Source organism: Octopus sinensis, unplaced genomic scaffold (genome assembly GCF_006345805.1).
Source record: "Octopus sinensis unplaced genomic scaffold, ASM634580v1 Contig18134, whole genome shotgun sequence".
NCBI lineage: Eukaryota > Metazoa > Mollusca > Cephalopoda > Octopoda > Octopodidae > Octopus > Octopus sinensis.
This window is the reverse complement of record NW_021835573.1, coordinates 7527-26279: the sequence shown is the minus strand read 5'-3', so window position 1 is coordinate 26279 and position 18753 is coordinate 7527. Positions and strand designations below refer to the sequence as shown.

At 39.6% G+C, this 18753-nt stretch overlaps 1 protein-coding gene across 1 annotated transcript; it reads right to left on the bottom strand.

The window, feature by feature from the left end:
• Positions 1–221: 221 nt before the first annotated feature.
• On the bottom strand, positions 222–18501 carry LOC118761864 (the record flags this gene model as incomplete). Its single annotated transcript, XM_036500032.1, has 4 exons — positions 18223–18501; positions 17139–17477; positions 9869–10047; positions 222–385 (listed from the first exon to the last, which is right to left on the bottom strand). Coding segments are annotated over exons 2-4 (674 nt in total), but the record flags the coding sequence as incomplete, so codon positions are not given.
• Between the last annotated feature and the right edge of the window lie 252 nt (positions 18502–18753).

Below are 18753 nucleotides of genomic sequence, written 5' to 3'. Positions count from 1 at the left end.
AGATTTAGTTCAAATTTGTACTCTGTATATCATATTCAATGAAGATATTATAGTGAAAGCCTGGAAATGCTTTGGTGGCTTCAAGAAAATATCGTGAATAAATATATAGTGTTAAGAAACAGATATATATATATATATATATATATTAGTAGCGTGCGTAAAGTGCTTTTGGTATATTACGTTTCTACAAAGAGAAAAAGAAAAGTATATTTAGAACTTACTCCATTCCTTCCATCGTGAAAAACTCTGGGTTGGCTGAAGATAGGTCATTCCATGGAGAACTTTTCAAGGTTGCATAAGAAAACCAGCTTTTAAGGGTTGAATTTCGTCCATCAAAAATCATAGATACCATAGCCGTTTGGTTTTTATAAATCACCAGTTTCACCTGAAAAATATGAGCAAACATGTAACACACACACACACAACACACCACACACACACACACACAATACACACGCAAACACACACACACATAGACACACATACACAGACACACACACACGCACACGAACACACGCACACGCACACAACCACTCGCATAAATAGATCAAGTTTAATTAATCGATGTAATTTAACAGCTATTTCATTGGCTGTGAGTCTAATGTCTACTCCATTTAGTTCATCAGTTTTGTAATGTAAGGAATTAATAATATATATATATATACATATATATATATATATATATATATATATATATATTATGTGTGTATGGGTGTGGGTGTATGTAAGTACACATATATATACATATATATATATATATATACATACTACATACTAATACGTACTAATACATACTAGTACATACTAATACTTACACCAACCCTATACATACACACGTCCAGACCCCGCATACGCACTTATACTCTCTCACACACACATACCTATACATACCAATACGTACTAATACATACTAATACATACTAATACATACACCAACCCATACATACGCACGTCCAGACCAATCTTACGCACTAATACTCTCTCATACACACACACCACACACACACACACACACCCTTATACATACTAATACATACACCAACCCTATACATACACACATCCAGACCCCTCCCACGCACTTTTAGCTGGTCCCTCAACCTATTATCAACCCTATTATCTCCCCTTATTTCGCTCTCGCGTCTCATGTTTGATCTTTGACCTCTGGCCGAATCAGATCGCCATGTTGATTCGTTAGCTACTGCACGCATTTTTTTTCTCTCCTTCTTTCTGTGTTTTTCTCTCTCTGTGTATCTTTCTGTTGAAGAGCGTAGGCTCGAAACGTTAAAGACTTGTTTTATTTATATTTCCTGAGCGCCATACTAATACAATTGTTCGTTTGTTTTCCACCTGCCTTCGTCTTTTGTTTATTTTCATAAAGCTTCCCGTTATATATTATGCGCTCACGTGGTCTCACTTTCATCCTATATTCTACCAATACCACTATCAACACTTACCTCTACCTTGGATTTTCTTTACCTCTTGGATACTTACCATTGGCTGCACCTCTCTTTCGCGGATCAAAGTGACTTTGCATTGATGTGAAATCCTTAAAAAATATACCACGACGTCTACACATTTCTCACCTTGAACTTTCAACCTTGAACTTGTTCGCATAAACTGTCCCGTTTGTTGTATTTTTATTTTCTCTTATGTTACCACTTTTTTTACATTCATTTCATGCTTCCCACATTTTCCTGAATTTTTGTTCTCCTTTCCGTCTTTCTTCCCTCTCTGGATGTCCATACTCCGTTTCCGCTGCCTGCACCCCCCTTTTTCTGCCTCCCTCTCTCTGCTTCCCTTCTTTCTTTCCCTTTTCCGTTTGCCCCGTCTTTTTTTGTCTTTCTGCCCCTATCGCTTACTTATCTAGTTTTTTCATACGATTATTATTTTTTGTTTTTTCCCCTTTTTTTCTATTTTTTTCATACGATAATTTTTGTTTTTTGTTTTTTTTTGTTTTTTCGAACGTTTTTTTTTCCGCTATCCCATCATGCCGGATCCTAGGTCCTACCTCCTCACCCTCCATCACCGTTTGAAGGATCATCTACGTTCTCTTCCTGAATATGGCCTTCAGCCGTCCGTTAATCTCTCTCTACTTTTTTAAAAAAACCGCTTCTCTAGCCATGTCTCTTTCCTAAGCCGCTGCCTACATCACCGACTCATCCCTAAAGGTTTCCGCCTCCACTTCCACCCTGCTCTCCACTCGGATTCTTCCATCTTACCCATACTCCGCACCACATCTTACCGCCTTATGCGGGCCACCATTCGCTCCAATCTCTCCAAACTACATGCCATCAACCGCCTTCTTCCTCCTGCTTTCTCCACCTTCTTCTCCTCTCTGCCGCCTCTCTATGCTCCAAAACGCTACGCTTCATTATCATTTGAATCAACTCTTCCATCAATTTCTTTCTGATACCAAACTTCGTAAACTCCAATCACTCTTCCATTCCACCCTACCCGACGCCACTACCCCAACTCCTCCACCACCCTTCTCCCCTCCCGATAGGCTCCATCCACCACACCTAACCCCACTGCCCCTCCCTACAACCCCTTCTCCCCTCCCGTTAGGCTCCATCCACCTACACCTAACCCTACAGCCCCACCCAACCACCCCCACACACCTCCCCAATCCCTCCCCCTCAGACCTCCACGAGACCTACCACCCCTCCTACTTCTATTCCACCCACCCCTTCTCCACTTCCGTCTGTTGTTACCATTCCCCCGATCTTCCCCTCTCGCGGCTGAACGCTCCGTCCTTGGTAGGGGTCTGCGTTTCATCCCCCTCACTCCATCCTGTAAGGAATTCCAGACGCGAGTTGATGTCCACAGCTTTGTGCGCCGTGTCGGTTGGGTGCGCATTACCACGACTCGCCCCCACACCCCACGAAGAAGACGACTGCTTCACTGGCCTGGGCCGCCGACCATCCCCGTGGACGCCTGCCCCTGGCCAGATCCTACCAGTGGATCTTTTCGCGGGCGCTTGTGAGCGTGCATTGGAGCGGTTCAACTTCTCCAGGCGCCAACGCCGCCTCAACATCTCCCCGGCTGAGCTCTTGGCTCTTCGTTCCCTCCAACGGCGCGCTGACATTATCATCAAACCGGCTGACAAGGGTGGAGCTGTAGTGGTGTGGCGCGCGGACCTCTATAGGGCCGAGGCTTTCCGCCAACTCAATGACACCTCCTTCTATTCCCCTCTGCCCTCTAACCCCACACGTAGCTACCAACAGACGGTATCCTCTACCGTCCAAGACCTCATCTCGTCCTCCCGTCTCCCCGCACCGCATCCAACCTAATTGTGCGAACCCCACGTACCCCCACCATTTACTTCCTCCCCAAAATCCACAAACCCAACAACCCTGGCCGCCCCATCGTCTCCGCCTGTAACTGCCCCACGGAGCTCATCTCTAAATACCTCGACCGTGTCCTTGCCCCCATAGTGGCATCTCTTCCCTCCCACATCCACGATACCAACCATGCTCTCCGGCTTTTCAACTCTTTCTCCTTTCCTCCCGGCTCCTCCAAAATCATTTTTACTATGGACATCGAAAGCCTCTATACTGTTATCCCTCACCACGAAGGACTGCAGGCCCTTCGACACTTTCTTGACCTCCGCTCTAACCCTGTACCTGACACCTCCACACTCATTTGTCTGGCCGAACTTGTCCTTACTCTGAACTGCTTCTCGTTCGCGGGCGAGTTCTACCATCAGGTCTCGGGAGTGGCCATGGGAACGCGAATGGGCCCCAACTATGCGAACCTGTTCGTTGGCTATGTTGAGGCCCAAATATTCTCTATTTTCACTGGTCCCACTCCTGAACTATATGGTCGTTATATTGACGACAATCGGTGCCACCTCACTCTCCCGCGAACATCTAGATTCCTTCTTCTCTTTCGTCCAATCTTTCCATCCAGCCCTCCACTTCACTTCCACTATCTCCAACACCTCTGTCTCCTTCCTCGACATTTCGGTTAGCATTCTTCACTCCACTCTTACCACCTCCATTCACTACAAACACACAGACTCACACTCATACCTCAACTTCTCTTCCTCCCACCCAGAACACACCAAGCTTTCCATCCCCTATTCCCAATTCCTCCGTCTACGTAGGCTGTAGTGACGACCATGACTTTGAGACTCAGTCTCAACGTATGGCCTCACCACTTCACCCTACGTGGATACCCCCTCACCACTATCCACACCGCCCTTGCCAGAGCACGGTCCGTGGACCGTGTATCTGCTCTCTCTCCCCGAACCCGCCCTGTAGTCTCCCGCCTCCCTTTTCCCCTCACTTACCACCCCACGACCCTACGTCTCCAACGCACCATTCTTCGAGCTTTCCGTCATCTCCAGTCCGACCCGTCACTTCACACCTCTTCCCTAACCGACCCCTCCCCTCTTTCAAACGAGCCCACAACTTCGAGACCTTTTGGTCCATAGCTCCTTCCCTGACCCTACCTCCCAACCCGGCTCGTTCCCCTGCTCCCGCCCACGTTGCCGCACTTGCCCTTACCTCTCCAACACCACCCGCCTCACTAGCACCCACCATCGACCCTATCCCATCATCCACTCCTTCACCTGCACCTCCAGCAATATTATCTATTGCATCTCTTGCTCTCTCTGCAATTCCTTGTACATCGGACAAACTGCTTGGCTGACCGGTTCGCGGAACACCTTCGTGACATCCACTTGCGAACGACACACCGGTCTCACGCCATTTCCGCTCCACCGGTCACTCCTTGCAACACCTATCTGTGTTCGGTTTGTCCTTACACAGAGGCCATTCGGATTCCCGTTTGCGCCGTGAACAGGAATTAATCTTCTCTCTTCGCTCTTATACGCCATTTGGTCTCAACTCTCCCCCCTTCCTCATCTAACCCCCCTCCTCACCTATCTTTCTCCCCCCGACCCCTACTTCTTCAGTCCTTCATCCTTTCACCCCTACTCCCCTTCCCTTCTTCCCTCTTTCTCCCTCCCTCTTCCCCTTCCCTCTGACTCCCTCACTCCCTCTCTCCCCCTCTCCCTCTTTCCTCCTTCATCCCCCTCCTCCCCTTCCTTCTCCCCCATCCTCTCCTCTTCCCCCTTCTCCTCTCCCCCTCTTCCCCTCCCCTTCTCTCCCTCCTCTTCTCCTCTCTTCTCCCCCTCCCCCTCTTCTCCTCACTACACCACATGACTTTACACATCACATCACATATGATGTGCCATACTAATACACACACCAACTAATACATACTAATACGTACTAATACATACTAGTACATACTAATACTTACACCAACCCTATACATACACACGTCCAGACCCCGCATACGCACTTATACTCTCTCTCACACACACACACATACCTATACATACCAATACGTACTAATACATACTAATACATACTAATACATACACCAACCCCATACATACGCACGTCCAGACCAATCTTACGCACTAATACTCTCTCACACACCACACACACACACACACACACACACACCACACACCCTTATACATACTAATACATACACCAACCCTATACATACACACATCCAGACCCCTCCCACGCACTTTTAGCTGGTCCCTCAACCCGTTATCAACCCTATTATCTCCCCTTATTTCGCTCTCGCGTCTCATGTTTGATCTTTAACCTCTGGCCGAAATCAGATCGCCATGTTGATCGTTAGCTACTGCACTCATTTTTTTCTCTCCTTCTTTCTGTGTTTTTCTCTCTCTGTGTATCTTCCTGTTGAGAGGTAGGCTCGAAACGTTAAAGACTTGTTTTATTTATATTTCCTGAGCGCCATACTAATACAATTGTTCGTTTGTTTTCCACCTGCCTTCGTCTTTTGTTTATTTTCATAAAGCTTCCCGTTATATATATATATATATTATATATATATATACATATATACACACACCAACTAATACATACTAATACGTACTAATACATACTAGTACATACTAATACTCACACCAACCCTATACATACACACGTCCAGACCCCGCATACGCACTTTATCTCTTCTCACACACACACACATACCTATACATACCAATACGTACTAATACATACTAATACATACTAATACATACACCAACCCCATACATACGCACGTCCAGACCAATCTTACGCACTAATACTCTCTCATACACACACACACACCACACACCACACACCCTTATACATACTAATACATACACCATATATACAATATATACTTGTTCGAAGGTTATATGGATACAGTTTGTGTATCAAATAGCTAACTTAAGGCGATGGCCTCATGGAGCTAATAAGCGGACAGCTTTTTTCTTATTTTTATAAGAATGCCATATTAGTATGGCGATAACTATTATTTTCCGGGAACGCTGCCGCTGTTCTCTTTTAGAGAGACTTAGTTATTTTAATATTTCTATTATTGAAAACAAGTGGATGTATTCCACCGAAACTAGGTAAATAAAACCATCGAACAGAGATTGTCGGAAGCGACACCTACTGGCTGGCTACGCTGCATTGAAAAGGGGCAATACTCCGAAACGCGTCTGTAGCTGCCGGTCAAGTAGTGTGGAGCGACTGACCTCCCTTGTTCGAAGGTTATATGGATACAGTTGTGTATCAAATAGCTAACTTAAGGCGATGGCCTCATGGAGCTAATAAGCGGACAGCTTTTTTCTTATTTTTATAAGAATGCCATATTAGTATGGCGATAACTATTATTTTCCGGGAACGCTGCCGCTGTTCTCTTTTAGAGAGACTTAGTTATTTTAATATTTCTATTATTGAAAACAAGTGATGTATTCCACCGAAACTAGGTAATAAAACCATCGAACAGAGATTGTCGGAAGCGACACCTACTGGCTGGCTACGCTGCATTGAAAAGGGGCAATACTCCGAAACGCGTCTGTAGCTGCCGGTCAAGTAGTGTGGAGCGACTGACCTCCCTTGTTCGAAGGTAATATGGATACAGTTTGTGTATCAAATAGCTAACTTAAGGCGATGGCCTCATGGAGCTAATAAGCGGACAGCTTTTTTCTTATTTTTATAAGAATGCCATATTAGTATGGCGATAACTATTATTTTCCGGGAACGCTGCCGCTGTTCTCTTTTAGAGAGACTTAGTTATTTTAATATTTCTATTATTGAAAACAAGTGGATGTATTCCACCGAAACTAGGTAAATAAAACCATCGAACAGAGATTGTCGGAAGCGACACCTACTGGCTGGCTACGCTGCATTGAAAAGGGGCAATACTCCGAAACGCGTCTGTAGCTGCCGGTCAAGTAGTGTGGAGCGACTGACCTCCTTGTTCGAAGGTTATATGGATATTTGTGTATCAAATAGCTAACTTAAGGCGATGGCCTCATGGAGCTAATAAGCGGACAGCTTTTTTCTTATTTTTATAAGAATGCCATATTAGTATGGCGATAACTATTATTTTCCGGAACGCTGCCGCTGTTCTCTTTTAGAGAGACTTAGTTATTTTAATATTTCTATTATTGAAAACAAGTGGATGTATTCCACCGAAACTAGGTAAATAAAACCATCGAACAGAGATTGTCGGAAGCGACACCTACTGGCTGGCTACGCTGCATTGAAAAGGGGCAATACTCCGAAACGCGTCTGTAGCTGCCGGTCAAGTAGTGTGGAGCGACTGACCTCCCTTGTTCGAAGGTTATATGGATACAGTTGTGTATCAAATAGCTAACTTAAGGCGATGGCCTCATGGAGCTAATAAGCGGACAGCTTTTTTCTTATTTTTATAAGAATGCCATATTAGTATGGCGAAACTATTATTTTCCGGGAACGCTGCCGCTGTTCTCTTTTAGAGAGACTTAGTTATTTTAATATTTCTATTATATATATATAATATATATATATATTATATATATATTATATATATATATATTATAATATATATACAAATTAATTGTTATCGCCATATTAATATGGCATTCTTATAGATATAAGAATAAACGCTGCCGCTGATTAGAGACTTAGTAATTTTAATATTTCTATATACATACATATATATATATATATATATACGTTAATTATTGTGTTGTGCAAGATTTTTTATGTGAAGTCGTGTGTTGAAACAGACATTGTTATATTTGGGAATGGTAATTTTGCCAGTTTAGCCAATGAATAAGAAAGAAGAAAACAAAGGACCACTGATGCGGTCACAGGAGTGTGACGAAAGAACTCTGGCCGAAATAAGATTAAGATTAATGTAAAGATAAAAAAACACTGAAGCAAAGTAACACCAATATATTGTGCATGTGTTTTTATTGGCTAAACTGGCAAAATGACCATTCCGAAATATAACAATTATATATCTCTATCTATCTATCTAATCTATCTATCTATCTATCTATCTATCTATCTATCTATCTATCTATCTATCTATCTATCTATATATATATATATATATATATATATATATATATATATATTGATCAACAGAAGAGTCCAGAGTAATCCATAGGAAGGAGAAGTACAGTCGGAGTGTAGAAAGTCCAAAAGAGAATCCGTCAAGGGTAGAGAAGGTAGAAAGTCTAGTGGAGAAGTTTGTGGGTGATGAGAGGAGACAGGATCAACTGGTGTTGTATCCTCACTCCTCCGGCGAAGTGGCTAGCGATCTAGCCACTACACACATTTTTCTCTCTCCTTGTTTCCTTCTGTGTTCCTTTCCGTGGAAGAGCGTAGGCCCGAAACGTTAAAGACTTTTTCAATTCCCTAGCGTTATACTAATACATCTGCTTGTTTTCTACACCAACTGCCTTCGACTTTTTTGTGAATTCTCCCTATATATATATATATATATATTATATATATATATATATATATATATATATATATATATATATGTATATATATAAATTATGAATTAGAGATAAAACCACTATCAGGCAACTCAAACAGTAATAGATATAAACCAATACATAAATTACAAATAATATAAATATAATTAATATAATATTTATATATATATAAAATTTAAATTTAATTTAAATTTTTTTAAATTATTTAAAAAATTATTTTTTTATTACTTTTGATTTGCCTAATAGTGGTTTTATCTCACATGCATATTTTATATATTTATACTGTGAAATTTGATTTAATCCTAAATCTAATTATTTTTCCCTGTAAGTTTGGAGCCATACTCCCTAATATTATATATATATATATATTATATATATATATATATATATATATATATTATATATATATATATATATATATAAGGAAGATAAGACAAGGTAGAAAATGTTAAAATAATTTTATCACGAAAAACATTTTGGTACTGGTTTCAGTCTATGCAAATTTTTCAACTTGGAGTAAAGCATGGAAAACAATAAATTGTGGAAAAATTAATTGAAATGTTTTTTTTTAGAATATTTCCATAGTTTTCAAATGCAAGGGACATTTTCCATCTTCCAGTCTGTCTCTGTCTCCCTTTTTCACTCTTGTATATATATATATATTATATATATATATATATATATATATATATATAATATGAATTAAAGATAAAACCACTATTATGCAACTCAAACAGTGATAGACATAAACCAATACATAAATAACAAATAATATAACTATAATTATAGTTATATTATTTTATTATTAATTATATTATTTGTTTTTTATGTATTGGTTTATGTCTATCACCGTTTGAGTTGCCTAATAGTGGTTTTATCTCTAATTCATATTTTATATATTTATACTATGAAATTTGATTTAATCTTAAATCTAATTTTCCCTGTGGGTTTGGAGCTATATTCCCTAATATTATATATATATATATATATATATATATATATATATATATATTATATATATATATTGATGTGCGTATGAATGCGCATAAAGATCGTTTATGCACCTACCTCATCGATTGGAAGATGGGTCCAGAAATCAAGAATAGGATGTCTGAAGAAGTTGGGACAGAAGGTACCATTGCATTCGTACACATTCCAGGTTGAAGGACTTTCTATATTCATAAATGAATTATAGACTTTCGAACCAGCTCCCATTGATATGGCATATGTTTTAATCCACTGGCTGTCTGAAATAATAATAATAATAATAATAATAATAATAATAATAATAATAATAATAATAATAATAATATTTTTACAGGAAGATAGGAAAAACAAAAGTTACTGTAAAGTCTGTACCCTCAAAAGAAGAAGTGCACGGATTTTGGAATAAAATTTGGGCAGAAGAAAAAACACACAGCGAAAAGGCCCCCTGGATTGATAGAATATCTAAAGAACTGGTCTCCTTAGAAGAGCAAAAGTGGGAGGGTGTCAAGGTAGAAGATATAAGATCTGCTCTCAGGAGGTCAAGCAAATGGAAGTCTCCAGGAAAGGATAAAATCCCTAACTTTTGGTTGAATGCCTTCCCAGAGAGCCATGAACTGCTAACAGAACTTTACAATGATGTTTTGCAACACCCTAGTAGGATGCCTCCTTGGCTAGTTAATGGGCTAACATTCCTGCTTCCAAAAAGTGAAGAAACAAATGAACCAAAAAACTATAGACCCATAACCTGCTTAACAACTATGTATAAAACACTAACATCTGTCCTGACGGAATATACCTATAGTTTTTTGACAGACAGCAGCATATTCCCTAATGAACAGAAAGGATGTAAACGTGGATCCTACGGTTGTAAAGATCAACTACTCATCAATAAGATGATCTTAGAAGATTGTCACAAACGACACAAAAACTTATCAATAGCCTGGATAGACTATAAAAAGGCTTTTGATAGCCTACCACATAGCTGGATAAAGAAATGGCTAGAAATGTATAAGATAGCACCTGCTCTGCGAAACTTTTTGTCTGTAAGTATGAGATCATGGAGAACCACACTAACTTTGAACAGTGACAATGAATCTCTAAATGCTGGTGATGTAAAAATTTCATGTGGCATTTTCGAGGGTGACTTACTATCACCTCCCCCCCTCTGTTTAGCCTTAATACCTCTCTCAAAACTACTCAATGACGCGCAGTACGGGTATAAAATGTTTGATAAAAATATAAATCATCTCATTTACATGGATGATATAAAGCTCTTTGCAAAAAATGACCAACAACTCAAGGGCTTACTAGCGATTGTCAAACAATTCAGTGATGACATCAGAATGCAATTTGGCCTCGATAGGTGTGCAAAAGCTACCTTTATCAAAGGAAAAATGACAGAAACATCTAACGTTAACCTTGACCAGCAGAATGTGATAAAAGAATTAGACCCAGCAGAGAACTACAAGTATCTAGGGGTAATTGAAGGAGAAGGAATAAGGCATTCAGAGATGAAGGAAAGGATCAGGAGAGAATGTTATCGCAGAGTAAGAGCAATACTCAAGACAGAGCTGAATGCGAGAAACAGGATCGAAGCGATCAATGCATTAGCCATACCAGTTGTGACTTACAGTTTCAATATCGTTAACTGGTCAATTACTGAAATTTGTAATCTTGACAGAAAAATTCGAAAACTGTTGACAATGCATAGAATGCACCACCCTAAGGCAGATACAGAACGACTTTATCTGCCAAGAAAAGAGGGAGGCCGTGGACTTTTACAACTGGCAATAACAATGAAGATTGCTACAATTGGCCTAGACACCTACCTGAAAAACTCTGAGGACTGGATGTTAAAACTTGTCTCAAAACATGAAAACAAGAAAGCATCATACTCAGTAACAAAACAGGCAAAGGAATATCTAAGTGAATTCCGAATACAACAAATTTCGGAATTAGAGATAGACATACAAGAAACAGGCACAGAAAAAGCTAAGCGCATGAAAACCCGTGCTAAATCTGCGGCCTTAGATATTCTGAATGATAAATGGCAAGAAAAACCTCTCTATGGCAAATACCCAAAGAGAGCAAATAATGCAGATATTGACAAAGCCCTGACCCATCAATGGCTAATGGCCTCTGGCTTAAAATCTGAAACAGAGGGGTTTATCATAGCAGCTCAAGATCAATGCCTACCAACAAGAAACTACCAGGCCAACATATTAAAGATCAGAAGCAGTCCAACGTGTCGTGTATGCCAGCAACAAAATGAAACCATTGACCATGGGGTCTCCAAGTGCAGTCTTCTAGCGCCTACAGAGTATCTCAACAGACACGATAGAGCTGCACAATATATTCACTGGGTAATCTGCAAAAACCTGGATTTGCCCCATGAAAAAAACTGGTGGGAACACAACCACCCCCAGTGCTTGAAAATGACCACATCTCACTCCTCTGGAACTTCACCATTCAAACTGACAGAAAGATAGATGCAAATAGGCCAGACATCATATTGAAAGACTTCAATCAAAGAACATGCCTCCTCATTGATATGACTGTCCCAATCGATATAAACGTATCTGTCAAGACCTACCAAAAACTGAGCAAATATAAAGATCTTGAAATAGAAATCAGCAAAATGTGGAAGCTGAAGACTAAAACAATACCTGTTGTCATAGGTGCCCTGGGAATGATAGCAAAAGGGGCTGATAGCTGCCTAACTCAGATACCAGGAAACCCAAAAATGGCAGAAATTCAAAAGATAGTGCTCATGGGAACTGCTCATATCCTACGCAAAATACTTTCTATATAATCTCAAGGTTTAAAACAAACATAATTTTCGGTTTAAAGGAAAAAAAAAAAAAATTTTTTTTGTTTTTTAGACATTCATTAGTACAACACCAAAAACTCCCCCCCCCCCAAATATATGGCACACTAGGCATAACAACAACATGAACTTCCAACCTGTTGTCTCTTGAGGTCTCTGGGTGAGACTTGGAGCCAACTTGTACAAATATAAAGCAAAACTCAAACATAGAATAATAATAATAATAAGCTGCGTAAATACCAAATTAAAAATACAATGTCTACCTGAGCTAAAAGAACAGCTAAAGATAGCCTCGCCATAGCACAAAGAATCCACCGGTATGAGAAACGCCAACGAAACAAACCAACAATACAAAAGCTTCCACCAAGAACTTGGCAAAAAGAAAATAGAGATGAAAACAGTAGAAGAAGCGGAAGGATTTTGGAAAGAAATATGGTCGGGGAAGGAACAACCACAGAAAAGATATACCAAAACAACAAGCACAGCACCTGAACAATTCTGGGCTCCTATTACAAGTGAAGGGGTCACCAAGGCACTGCAAAACTAACCTGCTGGAAGGTACCTGGGCACGACAAGATCCCTAAATTCTGGTTAAAATATCAAACAAGAACACATAAAACGCTGGCTGAAAATTTTAATGAATACTAGCAAAGCCAGAGACAATCCCCGAATATTTCACAGAAGGGAAAACTATCCTAATTCCCAAATCCACTGATAGAGCAAACTGACAAAATTAAAGACCGATAACTTGTCTCCCTATAATTTACATAGCCTTTACAGCAATAATATCGCAGAGAATGGGTAAAAATCTGGAAGACAACACCCTGTTGTCAGAAGAGTAGAAGGGATGTTGCAAGGGTTCATACGGCTGTAAAGATCAGCTACTTACCAATAAATCCATACTGAAGACAGCAGCAGCAGAAGAAGAAGCATCTAAGTATGGCTTGGATCGATTATCGAATGGTTTTTGATAGTATTCCTCACTATGGATGCTAGAAACACTAGCCATGAACAATGTAGCACAAATTTCTTTTTTTTTTACTTGTTTCAGTCATGTGACTGCGGCCATGCTGGAGCACCGCCTTTAATCGAGCGACTCGACCCCGGGACTTATTCTTTTGTAAGCCCAGTACTTATTCTATCGATTTATTTTGCCGAACCGCTAAGTGACGGGGACATAATCACACCAGCATCGGTTGTCAAGCAATGCTAGGGGACAAACACAGACACACACACATACACATACATATATATATATATATATATATATATATATATATATATATAATATATATATATATACGACAGGCTTCTTTTCAGTTTCCGTCTACCAAATTCACGCTCACAAGACTTTGGTCGGCCCGAGGCTATAGTAGAAGACACTTGCCCAAGGTGCCACGCAGTGGGACTGAACCCGGAACCATGTTGTTGGTAAGGAAGCTACTTACCACACAGCCACTCTTGCACCTATAACCATAAAATAGATATAATATTCTATGAATAAATGGCAGACACATGCTACAGCGCCACTACTAATAAATAATTGAGTTGGCCCAGTCCCGCAGAGACGTCGTTATAATGTGGGACATAAGCAATTACGTCGTTATAATGTGGGACATAAGCAATTACGTCGTTATAATGTGGGACATAAGCAATTACGCCGTTATAATGTGGGACATAAGCAATTACGTCGTTATAATGTGGGACATAAGCAATTACGTCGTTATAATGTGGGACATAAGCAATTACGTCGTTATAATGTGGGACATAAGCAATTACGTCGTTATAATGTGGGACATAAGCAATTACGTCGTTATAATGTAGGACATAAGCAATTACGTCGTTATTATGTGAGAGATAAGCAATCACGTCGTTATAATGTGGGACATAAGCAATTACGTCGTTATAATGTGAGACATAAGCAATTACGTCGTTATAATGTGGGACATAAGCAATTACGTCGTTATAATGTAGGACATAAGCAATTACGTCGTTATAATGTGGGACATAAGCAATTACGTCGTTATAATGTGAGACATAAGCAATTACGTCGTTATAATGTGAGACATAAGCAATTACGTCGTTATAATGTGGGACATAAGCAATTACGTCGTTATAATGTGGGACATAAGCAATTACGTCGTTATAATGTAGGACATAAGCAATTACGTCGTTATAATGTGGGACATAAGCAATTACGTCGTTATAATGTGGACATAAGCAATTACGTCGTTATATGTGGGACATAAGCAATTACGTCGTTATAATGTGGGACATAAGCAATACGTCGTTATAATGTGGGGCAAAAGCAATTACGTCGTTATAATGTGGGACATAAGCAATTACGTCGTTATAATGTGAGACATAAGCAATTACGTCGTTATAATGTGGGACATAAGCAATTACGTCGTTATAATGTGGGACATAAGCAATTACGTCGTTATAATGTGGAACATAACAATGGCGACGGAGTTTCGTAGCCCCCACAGCCACTGATATGTAGTAGCGGGACGTAGCAGTGGCGACGAGGATTCATAGCTCCCACTGTATAACGGTTGTCGTTATAACAGTGGTAACGAGGTTACGAACCCTCGTAGGAGTGTCGAAACGGAAGCCCCACGTTCAAGAAAAATGAAAGAAAGTTTGAAGGATTCGAACCCTGACACAGAATTAAACTTCACAGACGGCGACGAAATATAATATACACTCAGTGATACACACACACACACACACACACACACACACACCACACACACACCACACACACACACACACACACACACACATATGTATATATAGGGAGAGTTTACGAAAAAAAAACAAAAAACGAAGACAGGTGGTGTACAAAACAAACAAATGTATTAGTATAACGCTCTGGAATTGTAAAAGTCTTTTACGTTTCGAGCCTACGTTCTTCTACAGAAAGGGATACAGAAAAAAAACAAGGAGAGAAACAAGGAGAGAAAAAAATATGTGTAGTGGCTAACGATCTATCATGGCGACTGGCGACACACATATATATATACTTTATTTAAAGCATATTACTCTACCGCTGGTATTTGAGTACTCTTTTTTCCACCTTGTTTCACATTTATGTGTTTACTCCGGTACATATATATATATATATATATATATATATATATATATATATATATATAATATATATATATATATATATATATATATATATATATACATATATATATATATATATATACATTTTTCACCGTGTGTGAAGTTTAATTCTATATTCGATGTCCAGTACTCGATTGTTCAAAGTTATGTTGCAAGCGGTCCGATCCGTAAGCAGCTCTCTCCCCTATTTTCTCTATCAACGCAAAGCCGTTTTAAAAAAAAAATTAAAAACGATGTCTAGGCAACGTCAGTTCAACTCTGCCAAAAGATCGTTAGATGTCTTTCATCACAAACGCTTATCTCCCCTCAACCAGATTTTGAAGTTTCATTCAGAAAATATTCTAAGTCCTCTCCCTTCATTATATCTTTCACTCTGTGTGAAGTGTAATATATATACAGGTTGATTGGAAAGTAACTCCCTATTTTAAAATGCTTATAATTTATATATTAACTATAAGTTTTTCTCAAATTGTAGTGTATGTTGTTTAATGTATGGGAATTGATTCCATGTTGTTTGTTTCAGACTGATTATTTTGTTTGAAATTTAGAAGCCCTACAAACATGGCTGGATGCCTTACTGTGCCCAGCTAGCTGCACATTACGAAGTTTAGATATCAGTTGTTCAAGTGCAAAGATGGTGGGGGACCATTAGAGGAAGACATGCTCAAGTTGATGCAAAGATAATCAAGAAATGCCATGCAAAATTCATGACTACAGGATTTGTAGCTGATACTTGAAGTGGTCGTCCTTCCAATTCATCAAGGTCTGCATGACTGGCTGGCCAGAAGCCCTGATTTAACACCCTGTGATTTTGGGTTTTGTTAAAGGAGGAAGTCTTCTCTACCAAACCGATGACTTTGGAAGAACCTGAAGGGTGAATACGAGACGTTATGTCTTTCATTCCACAAGACTTCCTGATGAAATCAGTTGATGTGGTTCCCAGGTGGTTTGAGAAGCTGGTGGTGAATGCTTATTCCTATATCAAATTTTAAATAAAATTCCTGCTATACACTTCTTTATATATTCGTTTTTTCTAAAAATTGTAGTTAATAAATAAATTATTAGTATTTTAAAATACTAAATTCTTAGGTATAAAAAAGAGGTGGAACTCTGAACGCAACAACAGTATGAAAGAGATATGGTTTAAAAAGGGAATGTTTGCAGTAACTCGACAAAGACTAAGTGAACAAGAAAGACAAAATTGAAATGCTGGTTAACAGCAATAGAAACAATAATATCAGCAACAATATGGTTTCGAAATCTTGGCCAGCAATTTCGAGGGTAGATGAGTAAGTCGATTTCATCGACCGCTGATGTTCAACTGGTACTTTGATCTGACCGAACAATGTAAAAATAAGTCAACAGTAATAATAAAGAAGATTCACTTACTTCTATAGAAGGAAATCTCGTTCTCGTTATTCGTGCTGACGACTGTCATTATATTTTTCGGTGAGTAATTCTTACAAGCATGGCTGACTTTGTTGTAAGTGAAATATTGCGATTGGCTCCTCTGAGCGAGCGCGGTGCAGTCGAGTAGGTTTCGTGTTGAGAAGAATTGTTCTGTTGGAGGTGTCCCAATATAATCATAGGAATAACCAGGCCCCAAACGTTTGTAGTAAGCGTCATCACATTTCTGACCTGAGGTGACAGCCAGGATTGTTGTAAGAGCTAACAGCAGCACTTCCATTGCAGCAGGACGGGTAAAAGGAAACAGGGACATTCTTGGCTTTGAGATTATTAGAGGGAGACAGAAAGGGAAACAAATGGCGTGAAAGAAAGAACGAATGGGATGGGGAGAGCTATGAGGAGATTCAGCAAGGAGACAAGATGAATTTTAATAAATAAAGATGGAACGGGGAAGAGAAAGATAGAAAGGGTCGCAAAGCGTGAAAGAGTAGCAGAAAAATATCCTGAAAAAGAAGAGAGAGATACAATGAGAAGATGGAGAGTGTTTGTGCGTGAGTGGAAGAATGTTTGGAAGAGAAAACGAAAAAAGAAGAAATTAAAATTTAGAAACATGGGTCTTGGGAAGGCCTTTAAATTGCATTCAGTACGGGGCCCCTAATTGGAAATTTCCAGGGTTTCAAAGAGTTTAGAATCGTCTCTTAACCAGTGTTGTTCGAGGGTCTTATCTGACCCGCAGCAGAAGTACTCGTCAAGGCCCCAGCTAGTATGCACGTATTATTGTATCTGTGAATGTGTTACCTCGATTGGGGATGGCCTGTTACTAAACAAATGCAACAGAACAAACTGGATGTTGTAGCCATAACTACATTATGACTTAACAAATGATGAGATGGTCACATTTGGAATACTTTAGATCATAGCTCTGTTGGATCAGAGTTGATCTGGTGATTAAACACGGTCACAAACTCTTGCTCACTTCACAATGCGCGCTTACAGACACACTCACCTCCCAATCATAATACATACGCGCGCAAATAAGCAGAATGCGATAAGAAAAAACACTTACTTTCACTGAGGTGCAGGGCCGCCCCTACACTTTAGGTGGTTATGTGAGGACTTCTAGTCAGGACTGTTCATTAAGGGCACGGCTTCTTTCTGCTCTCCTTCCTGTCTTCTATTGTAAATACTTTCTTCTATTAACCACAGTAGAGTCTACAGATATCAGGACTTTTCATAAATGCCAGAACTGACCACTGCTGTCTGTCCTTTGTTCTCTTATCTATTTCACCTTCAGACTTAGGCTAGTCTACAAATTACCAAAACTCGCAGACTTCCCAAAAAACACAGTACCAACCACTCAGATATATATTGTTTACTAATATGCCTGTATTTCTCGAGAAGAGTGAAAATACACCAAACTTTTCAATACGTCTTCTTTGTTACAACGAATAAAAGAAGTTCTTGAGCGGAGAAATGCGCTTCACGAAACATACAGAAGATACGCCTGTGTAGTTGTTGAAGTCGTTCCGATGTTAGCAGTAATGCAGCTCTGGTGTTTTTGATACTGACGTTGCATTATTAATACCTGGTGATGGGG